Here is a 13,419-nt window from a genome sequence, read left to right on the forward strand (position 1 = left end):
GTTCATTTCTGAACAGGAAAAGGACTTCAGAGCTCTAAAAGAACATCACCCAGGCAGTAACATAGCATGCGTGGGGTAAGGCAAGACTATCAGGAACCGTGTGACACCACGAAAGGGAAAACGATCTCATAATAAATTGAATGACACCATTTGAAACGTTTACTCTGTGCTGCTCACTGTTCCAAGGGCCTTCTTTCACTATCTCCTTTAATCCCAGTAACTAACACCTTGAAAGAAGGACTCTTGTTATTCTCATCTTGCAAATGGTTTAAGTAGTCTGCCAAGGTCACACAAATAGGGAATGGTGGAGCTAGGATTCAAAACCAAAGTAAAGTGAGTGGCTACCGCAGTAGGAGGTATCTGCTGATGAGCTCTTTCTTTCTTACTAAACTCACTCACTGAAGCAGGAAGGAAATAGATGAAATGTGATATGAAGCTTTCCCACTTACTTAGTTATTATTTTTCTTTCTTTTTTAAATTTGGAAACAATCTCCTCCCTATAATCCCACTCCCCTTTTCCACAAAGGCCTAGAATGTCTATGATACCTTATACTGAAATAATTTACATTTTGTTTTTACAAGACTAGAACTTGTTCAATAGCTAAGATATAATAACAGGTTATATGTGCCTAGGATCTCCTTTAGTGAGGGACAGAGTAATTTCAGACAACACTTAATGGCTCTTCATCATGTCAGTAAGAGAACAGAGGCGCTGACAGTGCAATTCTGCCCATCTTGCTGGGAAGGATAATACAAATTTGAGGGCTAGAAGAGCACTTTTTGAAAGGTTAGCCAAATAGTCAATCCCTTCAAAAAAAAAAAATCTTTCAATTAGCAACTATTAGTAGAATCCTAGTAAGTACAAAGTACAGTTAGGCTTTAGGAGACAAAAAGAAAAAAATACCAAGAAAGGAAGAAAGAAGGGAGGGGGAAATGGAGAAGAAAGGGGGAGGAAGAGGTTTCCACGGTGACCCTCTGGCAGCATCCACAGGCAGGTGAAAGCCCTCTACAGCTTATTGCTCTCCCCTCATTGAAAATAATTCTTAAAAAAAAGAATTCTAAAGAAATCTTTCACTATTCTTATAAATTCTGTTGTGTTATTAGAGACTTTATATATTTCTTTGTCCTGTTATCAACAGAGATAAGTAGAAAACAAGACAAGGGCTGCAGTTAGCTTTTAATCTTTAAAGACCATTGTAGGCTCTCTGGAACCTTGGGTACTGATTGGCTAAATACCCTCAGGCTGCTTTGAAAATCCTTGTTACTGAACTTCTATAAAATCTTTCAACATGTTTTCTAATTATCTCCTTAACATACAATGTTAATCATCTTCTTAACATGTAATTATTCTTTCCTTTGGTGGTATTTTCAGTATTGACCCAAATCCCAGGAAATCTGACTGCAGAGGAGAAAATGATGAATTTCCTGCAAAGGAGTCAGAATGGAATTTGAAATTCAATAGTTATTTTGTGCTCTTTTGCCCTATGAGAGAAAAGGCCAGTACTATTGTTCTTATGTTCTTTTCCTGGAAACCTTCTAAGATTCCATTTTAAAATACTATTTGTATCTGTTGGGGTTGTTAAGTAAAATGAAGTTCTATGGCTCCCCACAGTGGTCCTGCAGACAAACAGAGCTCTGAGAGCTGTAGAGGCCCCAAGTCAGCTCCTGCTCTTCTAGGAAGATGCCCTGCAGCCATTCTTGCCTACATCACAGGACCTTCACAGCCCCTCACCCACGACCAGAAAAAATAAAAAATAGAAAAGCCAGCCTGGAATACTCAAAAGATTAACCTGGTACAGTTCTTGTGTCCCTACTAGAATATTTTAGAATAATTAACAATCCTAATCGTTGCTCTCTCTTGTACATAGCTAGCATCAGGATAGCCATGGTCTGTTCTTTTAGACACTGCCCTAGTGTACTGATTACTACAACCTCTTCTCTCTACCCTTGTGGAGAAAATGGAAATTTCTGACCAGGATTCCTGCCTGTCCTTAACAGCACCCATTGTACATACATAAGAGCCTGCCTGCACATCTACGGTAAGTTTACCAGGGACAGCTGCTGGTCAGTCACAGGAGTACAGGTTCAGGGGAGGAGTGGAAACACCCATTCTCTCCTTTCCTCAGTTCCTGGTATATAATTGGTCAGGCATCTGCCAGTCACCAGAGAGCCACGGGCAGGGTTCCTCCTGGTGTGAGGGGTGGGAAAGCAGAGAGCTGGGAGGGTGGGGAGAGAGACATGAGCGTGGAAGTCTGGAGGGAGAACTATGAGAGGCAGAGGGAAGCTGTGTGGATTCTTGGGGTGCCTAGAGGACTGAGCCCATGCTGGGGAGGAGGAAAGAGGGTGCTGGAACCAGGAGAGAGTGAGACCTGCTGTGAGAATAAAACCCCCTTTTAAGCCCCCAACTTCCCACCCTTGCCTTTATTCGGTGTCATCAAATTTATAGGGAACTTGCTCCAGGTGGGGAACCCCTCCTCCTGGAGCAACAACCCTCCTCTGTTGTAAAAAAGAACTTAAGATGTTCTCACACTAGAATGTTTGGTACAGTTTATAAACTGATAAGCTGACTTCCAAGCCAAGGTCTTCAGTAAGATGCTGAAAAAACTTTTAATTAAACACAAAGGCCATGTTGATTTTGGTTGACAGGGTGGTCTAGAAATGAAACTGAGGTGGGAGACCTCATACAGACTCTCCAGTCTCATGAAACTTATATTTTATCAAGAAAGACCCACATTCCTCAAGACAGCCTCAGTTTATCTCTGTGATCCTGGTGTAATTATTAATACCATGTCCTTTGTCTTCCAAATATGTACCAGTTTGGATGATAATATACCTATCCATTTAAAAAAATTATGTGCAGCAGGCAAGCCAGTGTGCAATTCATTTTAATTTAATAATGAAATCATTGTGTAAATAATAGCCATCCTTTAGTAAGCTTCCATTACATGTGGTATTCTAAAATCATTTAGTTAAAAAATCTTCCACAACTGATGAATATAAATCAGTCCATAGATTTATGAATTCCAAACCTCCCTGAACATCCTTATACTGTATCTTGTTCCTAAATGACATATTTTACATTCTGACTTCAGATTTCAATGTGTTATGTTGAATAATCATGAAACTTGGTGTCATCAAATGGGCTGCTGGAAAAAATGTGTATTCTTGCATTTAATATATTACAGATTAATATTCAGTTAAGTGGATGTAGAACATCCTGTTCAAGGGCAGAAAATATATAACTTTAAAGAATAGTGGATAACCTCTTGGTTCTGACCAATCATCTCTTACATGCTTTCTTCTAAATGAAGAAACTAAGTTAGGAATATGAACTTTCAATGTAAGGTGCTTAGCTTAGTACTGGATACATACTAGGTACTAAAAAAGGTTAGGTATTAATTTATCATAATCAAGTTGGCAGCATAATTCCTCTTATGGTGAGAACCTCATTGATTTTTGTTATTTTTTGAATACCAGTATGGGTCATTTGGATATGAAAAGATAGGTCCTACAAGCTGGTCTTGAAGGATCATAAGACAAAGGGAGAGCTGGCTTTTCTACCAGAGAAGATGAGATCAGAAGAGAGGTGGGCTGAAGAAGGGGGGCTGGTGTAGGCTCTCAGGGGAAAGCCTGACCAGTGAGAAACCCTGAGTGTTAGGGATGGTCAAGAGGCTTAAGAACAAGGGTTTCCAGCATTGGGTTTTGACTTAATGGCTTTGCTATCCCAATGACCTTCCAAATTAGTCCCATTTTGCAGCTTGGAGGAGGAGTACATTAACACTCCAGTCAGCTGATCCCATTCCTAGAAAAAAAGTGATTTGATTTAAGAGTCCCAATTTTTTTGTCAGAAATTTTGGAGTGTAAAATCATGCTGCCCAAATCAATGGGATCAAAGGGATGGTCCTGGAGGTTGTTAATTACTATTAAAGTAAATTCTCAAAATGTTAAAGCCATGACTTTCATGCAAATGTAATATGAAATGCAGCAATTTTGATTTCACTGAATTCATTAATTAGAGAGCCAATAAGGAGTTCCACTGATTCAAAGGAGAATCTGAAGAACAGAGAAGATACAAGCAGTCATGAATGTTGCTAGTAGACGCAAACTGAAACAAGTTTGCTATTAGTACTTACTAGGTACTGAAATGAAGGTATTGATAGATTAACACCTCTGGGTGCTAAAATGTCATGTCTGAAATCCACTTTTGCCCAGGGTGGAAATCAATTGCATCTCTATATGAAAAAATTTATTTGCATTTCTATGGACAAGAATCATTTGCATTCCTATCTGTTTTCCACAGTTTGTAAACGCTGACCTAGAAGGATCTGTTTTACAACCCTCAGCATTCCATTGAAAGGTACTCAGTAACCTCTTGCTGTTTCAAAATCTTTCACAATTTTTTATTACAATCTTAATCCACAAAATCAGGATGCACCTACTTTTGAGGTTGTTCTGAGGATTACAGATATGCCTAAATTGCTTGGTGTTGAGTGGGAACCCAGTCGATGGTTTTATCATGATGAGGTTCTAGTAAGGTGAATATCTTCTTGGGGCATTCATGAATGTACACCATTAAAGGCAGTCACAGTTTGGTGGCAAATGGCTCTCTCATCACAGACTTTGCCACTTAGATGATGGTTTTATAACTTTAGGTCAATCTGCAAGTGACTATACATTTGTCTGGAGAATTGGTCCACATTTTCCTTCTTGATGGCACCAGAGTCGGCTCAGAGAAATGCCTGGTTTTAATTCTTTTTGAATGCTTTCAGTAAATTAAATACTGATCATCAACATTGTTTTTATTTAGCACTCATATGTGCAATTTGTTTAGAGAATAAACCTTTCAGTAGCAAATATGAAAAGCTAGATGGTAACCGAAGCAGATTTACAGTTGCTTGAACAAATATATCCCAGAAGTGTCAATTAATAGTGTCAATCTCAAGGGAGCTCTCTGATGGTATGATCAATTTGTCCATGGATCTTCCCTGATCAATCTTAGTTCTCAAACAGTTTAATAAAGATATATTAATTTTACAGTTGACACAATGCAAGAAGGATAATAAATATGATGAATGACACTCAAAATCTGAAATTATTTCTGTTGTAGATGAAAACCAAAAAGCTGATACGTAAAAAGGTAAATCTAAGATCCTTCACCCAGGTTCAACGATCAATTTTATAACACAGGATGGGGAGACCATCAGGACAGCAGTTCAGGTAGAAAGATGAGACAGGTTTTAGGTAATCCTGCTCATGGAAAACTCAACATCAATCTATTGTGTGAAGTAGCTACTAAAATAGTTTACAAAAGTTCAGCTTCATTAATAGACCTAGAGACAATGGGTGTTAGTGTGTTCCAGGAAGAACCACAGTTTACATAGGGGTTCAGTTAGGGTTGTTGGATTTGAAGGGTATGGATGAATCTGAGAAAATCCTCAAGAAGCTGAATGGTAGGCCAGATGGTCTGAAAACCAGTTCATATGGTGAACATCTGAAAGAACTGGGAGTGGTGAGTTCTGAGAAGAGCATTCCAAGTGATGCCATTCATTTTTTTCAAAACCTTCAGTGGCTGATACACAGAGTAAAAGGATGTTCAGAGCTTTTCCAAAGAGAAAACCCAGCACCAATGCACAGAAGCAACAGAGAGGCACATTCTGTTAGCCTAATAGACAGAACTGTTTAAGGTGTCATAGGACATGATGTGAAACAGCACTCCACCTCTGGAAACATCTGGCAGAGCAGATGGCCACTGGAAGGGTATGTGATACAAGTGGCTCTTATCTGGATGGGAGGCTGGGTAAGTGCTGACCAAGGGTGCAGGCCAATTCCACATCTATATAATCATGGACTGAATCAATGTCCTTAAATCAGTCTTGAAGTACTAGCTGAGGATTGTTTCTGTATTCATTCCAATAGATATGAATCAGTGCTTTCCCACAGAGGGAAGACCTAAGAAGACACAGCAAGGAAAAGGTGCCAACTACAAGCCTCCAGAACCAAGAAACTTCCATTGGTTAATCCAGTCTGTGGTACGTGGTTATGGCAGCCCTAACTAACCAATACAGATTTTTCCCACCTCCACTAACTGAAGTGGTTTGGATGAAGCTTATCTGCCTAACCCAGGAAATATTTACCCCTAGAAAGGGTCCTGACAGTGTTGATAATTAAAAGCCACTTGCCTCATGATTCAAGACATCCTTTGTGGATCCAGCATGTCCACCTTTTGGTACTTATCTGAAGGAAATGAAAACACTACCTCGGAAAGTTACGTATATGCACTCCCATGTTCACTGCAGCATTATTTACAATAGCCACAATAGGGAGAAAAACTAAATGTCCCTTGATGGATGAATGAAGAAAATATTATATGTATAATATTATATTTTATATATATATATATTATATATATATATATATATGAATATTATTCAGCCATAAAAAGGAAGGAAATCTTAATCTTGCCATTTTGCCACAACATGGATGGACCTCAAGGGCATTATGCTATGTGAAACAACTCAGAGAAAGACAAATACCATATGACCTCACTTACATGTGGAATTGAAACAACAAAACACTAAGCTCATAGAGACTAAGAACAGATTGGTGGTAGCCAGAGGCAGGGGGTGGAGGCAGAAGAAACACGTGAGGGGGGTCAAAAGGTACAAACTTCCAGTTATAAGAGAAATAAGTCATGGGATGTGATGTACAGCATGGTGACTATAATACATAATATTGTATTGCATATTTGAAAGTTGCTAAGAGATTAAGTATTTAAGGTTCTTATCACCAAAAAAAAGTGTGTGGTGATGGATGTTCATTAGACTTACTGTGTTGATGGTTGGTGGTAGATACAAATATTGGGTCATTATGCTGTACTCCTGAAACTAATATGATGTCATATGTGAATTATATCTCAATTAAAAAAAAAAGGGCAGCTACTGGACAAGGGTCTCATTCCCATCCTCCACAATTCCGGCCCAGCCCAGATTAAGCCTGATGAAGTCAGTGTGGGGAACCTGAAGAGCAGCACTTGGTATCACCCTGCCCCTCGCTTACTAACCCCAGTATCTCAAGCAGGCCTCACTGCTAGGGAAGATGGTTTCCTTCTGGATCGTGTGAAGGATGAGTTCATTCTACAGTCAGTACTGTAGTTTCCTCTGTCTACTTTGTAGTTTTCAGATTTTCTACCTGGACCTTGAACTAAGAAAAGACGAAATAAAAATTTTATAAATGTAATCTAAGTCGTTACAACAAAGCCTGAGCGCTTTGTGTGCTAGAGAAGTCAACAAAAAAGCAGCACGAACGAGGATGAGCTTCAAAACCAGTGATCAGGCTCACTGTTTACTCAGTAGGAAAGCAAACTCATATAATAAACCATTTTTTCGACAATCACCTTTATACCTTCTCCATTTTCTCTCTCTTCTGCTAGCTGACAGACCCTGGGAACTTTAGCGGAGGACATAACGAAAGACCACTGAACCATTCGTCTGCACTACAATGATGACATGACTTACTTTCATGTCCACTGAGGGGTCACCCTGCAGCAGTGTCCACTCATACTGGATGATGGCGTGGTCATCTGTGCTCCTGCGGCCATCCAAAATCACCCCATCCATGGGGAGATGCAAAACCACGTCCTGCCCGGCCTTGCTAAGCGGGGGATTGTCTTTTTCTGTAAAAGAAAATAAATAATTCACAAGGGAAATGATTCCCTACTTTTTCTGATTTAATAAGAGAGGTATCTTGTTTGATAGAATAGATTTAGTCCAGCCAAGAGTTGCTAAGAGAATGTACAGCAACTGAAAGTTATTTTCTTATTGATTTCCACTGTATTCTTTTTATATAGTAAACACTAAAAAGGCAGTTCCATATTATGAATATGGAACTTGGCTATAATACATGCAGAAGAGGGAAGTGTGGAGTGTCAGCTATTAGCAATAGCTAGGACAAAGCTGTGGGTACAAGACAGAGTATGTGGCCCTCCGAACTGGAGTAGTTTTACTCTCTAAAGTGAAATTTTCACTTCATTTATAAATAACTTAAGTTCAAAGTTCTGTTAAAGGAATTTACCCCCCAAAAAAGTATTTTTGAAACAAGCCTGAAAAAAAAACAAAGATTATTTTTTTCTTATTCTCAGGTTTTAAAAATAGAACTGATAAAAGTGTTGAATGGATAGGAAATTAAATTGGAAAAGTTAAGGCAAGTTCTTGGATCCACACAAAATAAAGCCTACATAAAATTCTCTGGAATCCAATTTTTCATCTATGAAATAGAAGAGGTTCACAGCTTCTAGCAATTGATTTTTATAACAAAGCTGGACTGTTTCTGAGATGTCCTACAATAGCAAAACATGTATGTACCTTTGATCTGGAATGGTAAATAATTTAAGGCTCACTATGTTCACTTAAATATTAATATTTAACCAACAGCTGCTTCAGTGATGATTGACAGGAGAAGCTGCATACAGAAAACATTTATAATGGTCAAGCTGTGAATATTTCAATTGATTTAAGCTTCTTATTAGTACCTTATCCAAATGAACATATATTTTAAAGAAACTTAGTAATATAACTGATCCGGGGCAGGGGAGGAACTCTGTAGGTTCTTGTAATACATCGTTTTTGGCATCCACTATTTCCTCCCTCTTCCAAAGCTCAGATCCAAATTCTGGCCTGGCCTAGTTCTTCCTTAACTTCCTCTGAATGGTCTTGCCGAGGCACTGCTCTCCTCTGCCACAGGGGAATTTGCTTCCAGGGGCCAACCCAGGAAGTGCCTGAGATTGGTGGCTAGCAGCACTTCTGTTAAGTTTTTCACCAGGCAACAAAGGGTAATCACTCTGGACACACTGCAGCTAGAATGATTCTTCTGGAACGTTAATCCGATTGGGTCATTCTCGGCTGAAGAAAAATCCTCCAACAAGATAACATAACCTTTAGGTGTTCAGAGACCTACCCATCCAGTCCTACCTTCTTGTCTAGAGACCCAGAAACAGAATTTGTGTGAGGAACTCAGAGCTGTGGCTTTTCTGAATGAGAATGCTGCTGTCAGCGTTCAAGAGAGATGGACTTTTTTTATGAGTATGTTTAAAAGGAATAGGCACACTTGCCATTGCCAAAAGGAAAATATGTCCATAGAGAAGATGAGTCCCATTTTATAGTCATTTAAAACAACAAGGACTAATGACTCATAAACAAGCCATATAAGCAACCGCTGCCTAAGAAGAAATTTGTTCTTTTTTCCACCTCTAAGCAAAGATCCAGGGCCTCATGTCCTTATTCTGCTTCTCCCCAGTAAGGAGAGATGTAACAATTGCATCACTATTAGATCCTTTTATAAATAACTTTCCTTTGGTTCTGGAAGCTTCATTGTTTTCCACACAATCGTTTACTACTTAAAATTCTGGAAAGCATCTTATAATTCAGTGGTAATACATTACTCAGTAGGAAAGCAAACTCATATAATAAACCATTTTTTCAACAATCACCTTTATACTTTCTCCATTTTCTCTCTCTTCTGCTAGCTGACAGACTCTGGGAACTTTAGCAGAGGACATAACGAAAGACCACTGAACCATTCATTTGCATTAAATGAATGGTTTATGCAGCTGTTTGCATTAAAATTTATTTTAAAATACTGTTTTTATGCAGACAAACTATACCTATGTGCTATAAACAGCAATGAATACTAATAATGTATTTTTAAGCCCTCAAAGATTTAAAATGGAAAAATCAGGTAAGCTCTGAAATATCCCACATATTACAAAACTCATTAATCCTGCACCTACTGGAAGAAAAAAAATTTGTTTACTTCTCTTTAGGTAACCTTTAAGATATGATTTATGAACACAGTGAAACCCTCATAACCTTCAAGTTGATCACTGTTGTATTCGAAATAAGAGAGATTTCCTCCTCAGTTCAAGTCCAGGAAAATTACAGTGTATAATGTATTTTAAAGTGAGCCAGAGCTTATTTATTCAGAAACTGGCCTTCAAAATAAACAAGTGACAACAGGAAGAGGGAAGGAGTGTGCTAGCATTTAAAAATATTTGACTTGTTGATGAAGGCCAAGAAAAATATAATTTTAAATTTTCACCATAAAAATGTAATAAACCAATGTTAAGTACTATGGAAAGTGATTTATTTTGAAAACTAAACACACTTGGTAAGATCTACAGAGGTGAAATAAGAGTCATACCAAATTTTGATGGAGCTTATCTAAGTGGCATTTTATACAGGAAAGAATAACATTGTTAACTAATTTGATTTAGAACACACTGCTGCAAACAGAGCCTTAATGGCAAGGAAGTCGTTCCGGAATCTGGATCTATATGGTGAGTGCAAATGATACAGCCAAGGACTGAAAAATTACAATGGACTCCTGAAGTCAGGATGAGGAAGATGGGCCAGACTAAGGGAAGACAATTAGGTACTACAGGTCAAAATCCACTATGGTTCTTGCTGGTTTTTGTGTGTTTACTTTCCATTGTTTAATTGTAATGCTTTAGGAAAAAAATTATTCACAACCCCGATATGATTATTGTCATTTTTGGTGTGTACTGTTCTGGTTTTCTTTGACATGAGCTGATGATAATAAAAATTAATAACTGCCATTTATTGGGTGATTTCCTTGTACCAGCCACCATGCTAAGTGCACCTGAGCCATAATTTCACTCAGCTTTCAAAAGTCTCCGAGGTAAGCTTCATTATCTGGGTCATACTCATGAGGAAACTAGGGTCAGAGAGGCTAACTTAGCTGCCTAAGACCACCCAAGTGAAAAACTTGTCAGATCGGGGTCAGTGTGGGTCTTTCTGAAGGGCTCTGCATTTCCTACTATACTTGGGCTACCCAAAGCGTTCCAGTTACAGTAAATATAAGTTTACATCCTGGCTTTAACCTACTGATTTACTAATATAGCCTATGTATTGACATTTATTCACAAATCCTAGTATTGCCCATGGTGACTACATGAACTTCACAGTTGCCATTCTCACTTCCTAACCTCTTCTATTGGATATTTACTTTGTTACCAATTCTTTTCACCATAGTAAATAGTGCCATAATAAACTTTTCTTCCGGTAGTTTCCATTTGGAATGGATCGTTTTCCTAAAAAAGTATTCCAGAAGGTTGAATGACTAATTTTAATAGTCTCTGCTACATATTTCCTGATTTCTAAGTATGATACCAATTTACACTTTTGGTGACCATATAAGATTATACCTGTCGGTGTCTTTTTTTCCTTACATATACAACAATAATAATATTATACACACAGTAATAGTTCAACTTCTTCAGGTTTCCAGACCCGGTTCCAGTGTGTGTGGGGGTGGGTGGGCGGGGGAGCTTCCCACACACACAGGACACCAAGCAATTCCCGGCCACCAGGGTGTCTGAAAACTCAGCTCAATTCTGATGCTATCTGCTAGAACACAGCACCGGACTGCCTAGGTTGAGGGCTCTGTCCTACAAGACTGCCCGCCACCCCCAACTCCAGATGCTGGTCACATGCTTCTGACCTACTGGGTACAGATTGGAGGCTCTAACGACCTCCCGCTTAGATTTAACTGGTAGAATGGCTCACAGGACTCAGGACACATTTACCAGCTTAATAAAGGATACAAGTTAATAGCCAGATGAAGAGATATATAGATCAAGGTCCCAAAAAAGGAGCTTCTATCCTAGTGGAGCCTGGGGCCCAGCTTGGTGGTACGTGGGAGCATTCCAGTTCCCCAAGCGTAGCAGCTCTACCCCACTGAGAAGCAGGATCCAAGAGATGCTCTTCTGGGTTTTTGTGAGGGCTTTACTGCATAGTCATGATAGACTAAATTATTGGCCATTGGCTGATTCAACCTCCAGCTCCTGCCCTTGGGCGGGGTACAAAAGTCTCATGAACATGACAAGACACCCATTTCATCTTTAAATCATATTTCTTATGACTCACTGTATCACAATACCATGTAAATTTTCCACATGCATGCCAATATGAGTAAACTTATTTTTGCCTATTTAATAAACATAAGCTGACATTATTTGCATTTCTTTGATTGCAGCTAAAGGTATATATTTTCCCATGTTTACCAACTATACATCCTCTTCTGAGAACTGTTTGTTCATATCCTTTGCCCATTTACTTTTTTTTACTGATTCACATAAGCTCTATTAATGTAATACTTTTATCCCATATTCCCCAGACTCTTGTTTGCAATTCCCTTTGTTTCTTGATGTAAAGTTTAACACAGGCATATAACCCATCCTTTCTCTGTAACCTAATTGATTAGAATATTATCTTCTCTCCATATATGTGAGTTTATTTTCTTCAAGTTTTCCTGCATATGGAGTAACCTATGGATTAATTTTTAAAGAATTATTTAATTCTTTAACCCATCTGGATTTTAACTGTTTGTGGTCAGAGTTGCAGGTCTGAATGTATTTTCCCCAACAGTCCCAACAATTATCTCAGTATTATTTATTAAATTGTTTGCCACTCTTCTGTGGTGTTTATTCAGAACACAAAAGGGAGAGGCTGAAACTGTGAGAAAGACAGGTTCTTGGGGCAGGAGACTGGTCAGGCACGCGTGGAGGGATTAGCCTTGAACAGGAAGGTCAGCTCCTTCCATTGCACTGGGAGAAGGTAAGGGTGAGTCTGAGGGTGGAAGTGTTGAAAGTCTGCAGAGAGGGGAGCAGAGTGCTGCCTATCAGCCGAGATATTCCCTGGCACAGAAGGGGGCCCCTGACTTCAGAAATTACACAGATTCTTCCCCCAAATCCTAGTTTAAAACTGAATATCCAGTGGAAACCGCATAAAGTTTCAAGTCCGGAGCCCTGGGAGCTTATCTTCTCGAACTCCTCTGAGATCCTTGCTGCTCCACTCCCTCTTCCTATAGCTCTGCACGTTTATCAGGCACCTGGTTCCTCCATCCCTTCAGCCAGCCACATGACCAACCGCACCAGGGTCTATACTACATCAGGTTATGTGTGCTGCCTTTATAATTCACAGAGCATGTCCACCCTGGATCCTTAGGAGGAGGAGCTGGCTCTCAAACCCAGGTCTCAGGACCTCAAGCCCCCTACCCTGCTCTCGGCACACTACTGCAGGCAGATTTAGTCACTTCAGCACACCTTTCTGTAGCACCCTCCACTCACTTCCAAGTTTCCTACCATCCTACAGCCACCTGGTCAGTCCCACCCTGGGAAATCCAACCATCCAATTCTCTGCTGTCAGGTTGCCCCGTACAGCTGAGAGAACATTCAGGGGGCTCCAAACACAGCTCCACAACTCATGTGCTAGGAGACCCTGGGGCAAGCTACTCTCTCACTAAGCCTTTGAGTACACTGGGGATTATAACAGAACCTAGATCTTTGGGTGCTGTGGGGACATAGTAGGTTCATGTGTCTAAGGAGCTTTTAACAGTTTAGCACCA

General features: G+C 39.5%; 1 protein-coding gene across 6 annotated transcripts in view; it reads right to left on the reverse strand.

Annotated features, from left to right (window-relative positions):
• LRP11 (LDL receptor related protein 11) overlaps window positions 1–13,419 on the reverse strand; it is an 80,571-nt gene that overhangs the window by 63,837 nt on the left and 3,315 nt on the right. For all 6 annotated transcript variants that reach the window (XM_073219744.1, XM_073219745.1, XM_073219743.1 and 3 more), the window contains exon 2: window positions 7,515–7,672. In XM_073219744.1, the coding sequence (XP_073075845.1) occupies window positions 7,515–7,672 (158 nt within the window). The remainder of the gene's footprint in view (window positions 1–7,514; window positions 7,673–13,419) is intronic.

The sequence above is a fragment of the Manis javanica genome, chromosome 13, assembly GCF_040802235.1.
Source record: "Manis javanica isolate MJ-LG chromosome 13, MJ_LKY, whole genome shotgun sequence".
In the NCBI taxonomy this organism is placed as follows: domain Eukaryota; kingdom Metazoa; phylum Chordata; class Mammalia; order Pholidota; family Manidae; genus Manis; species Manis javanica.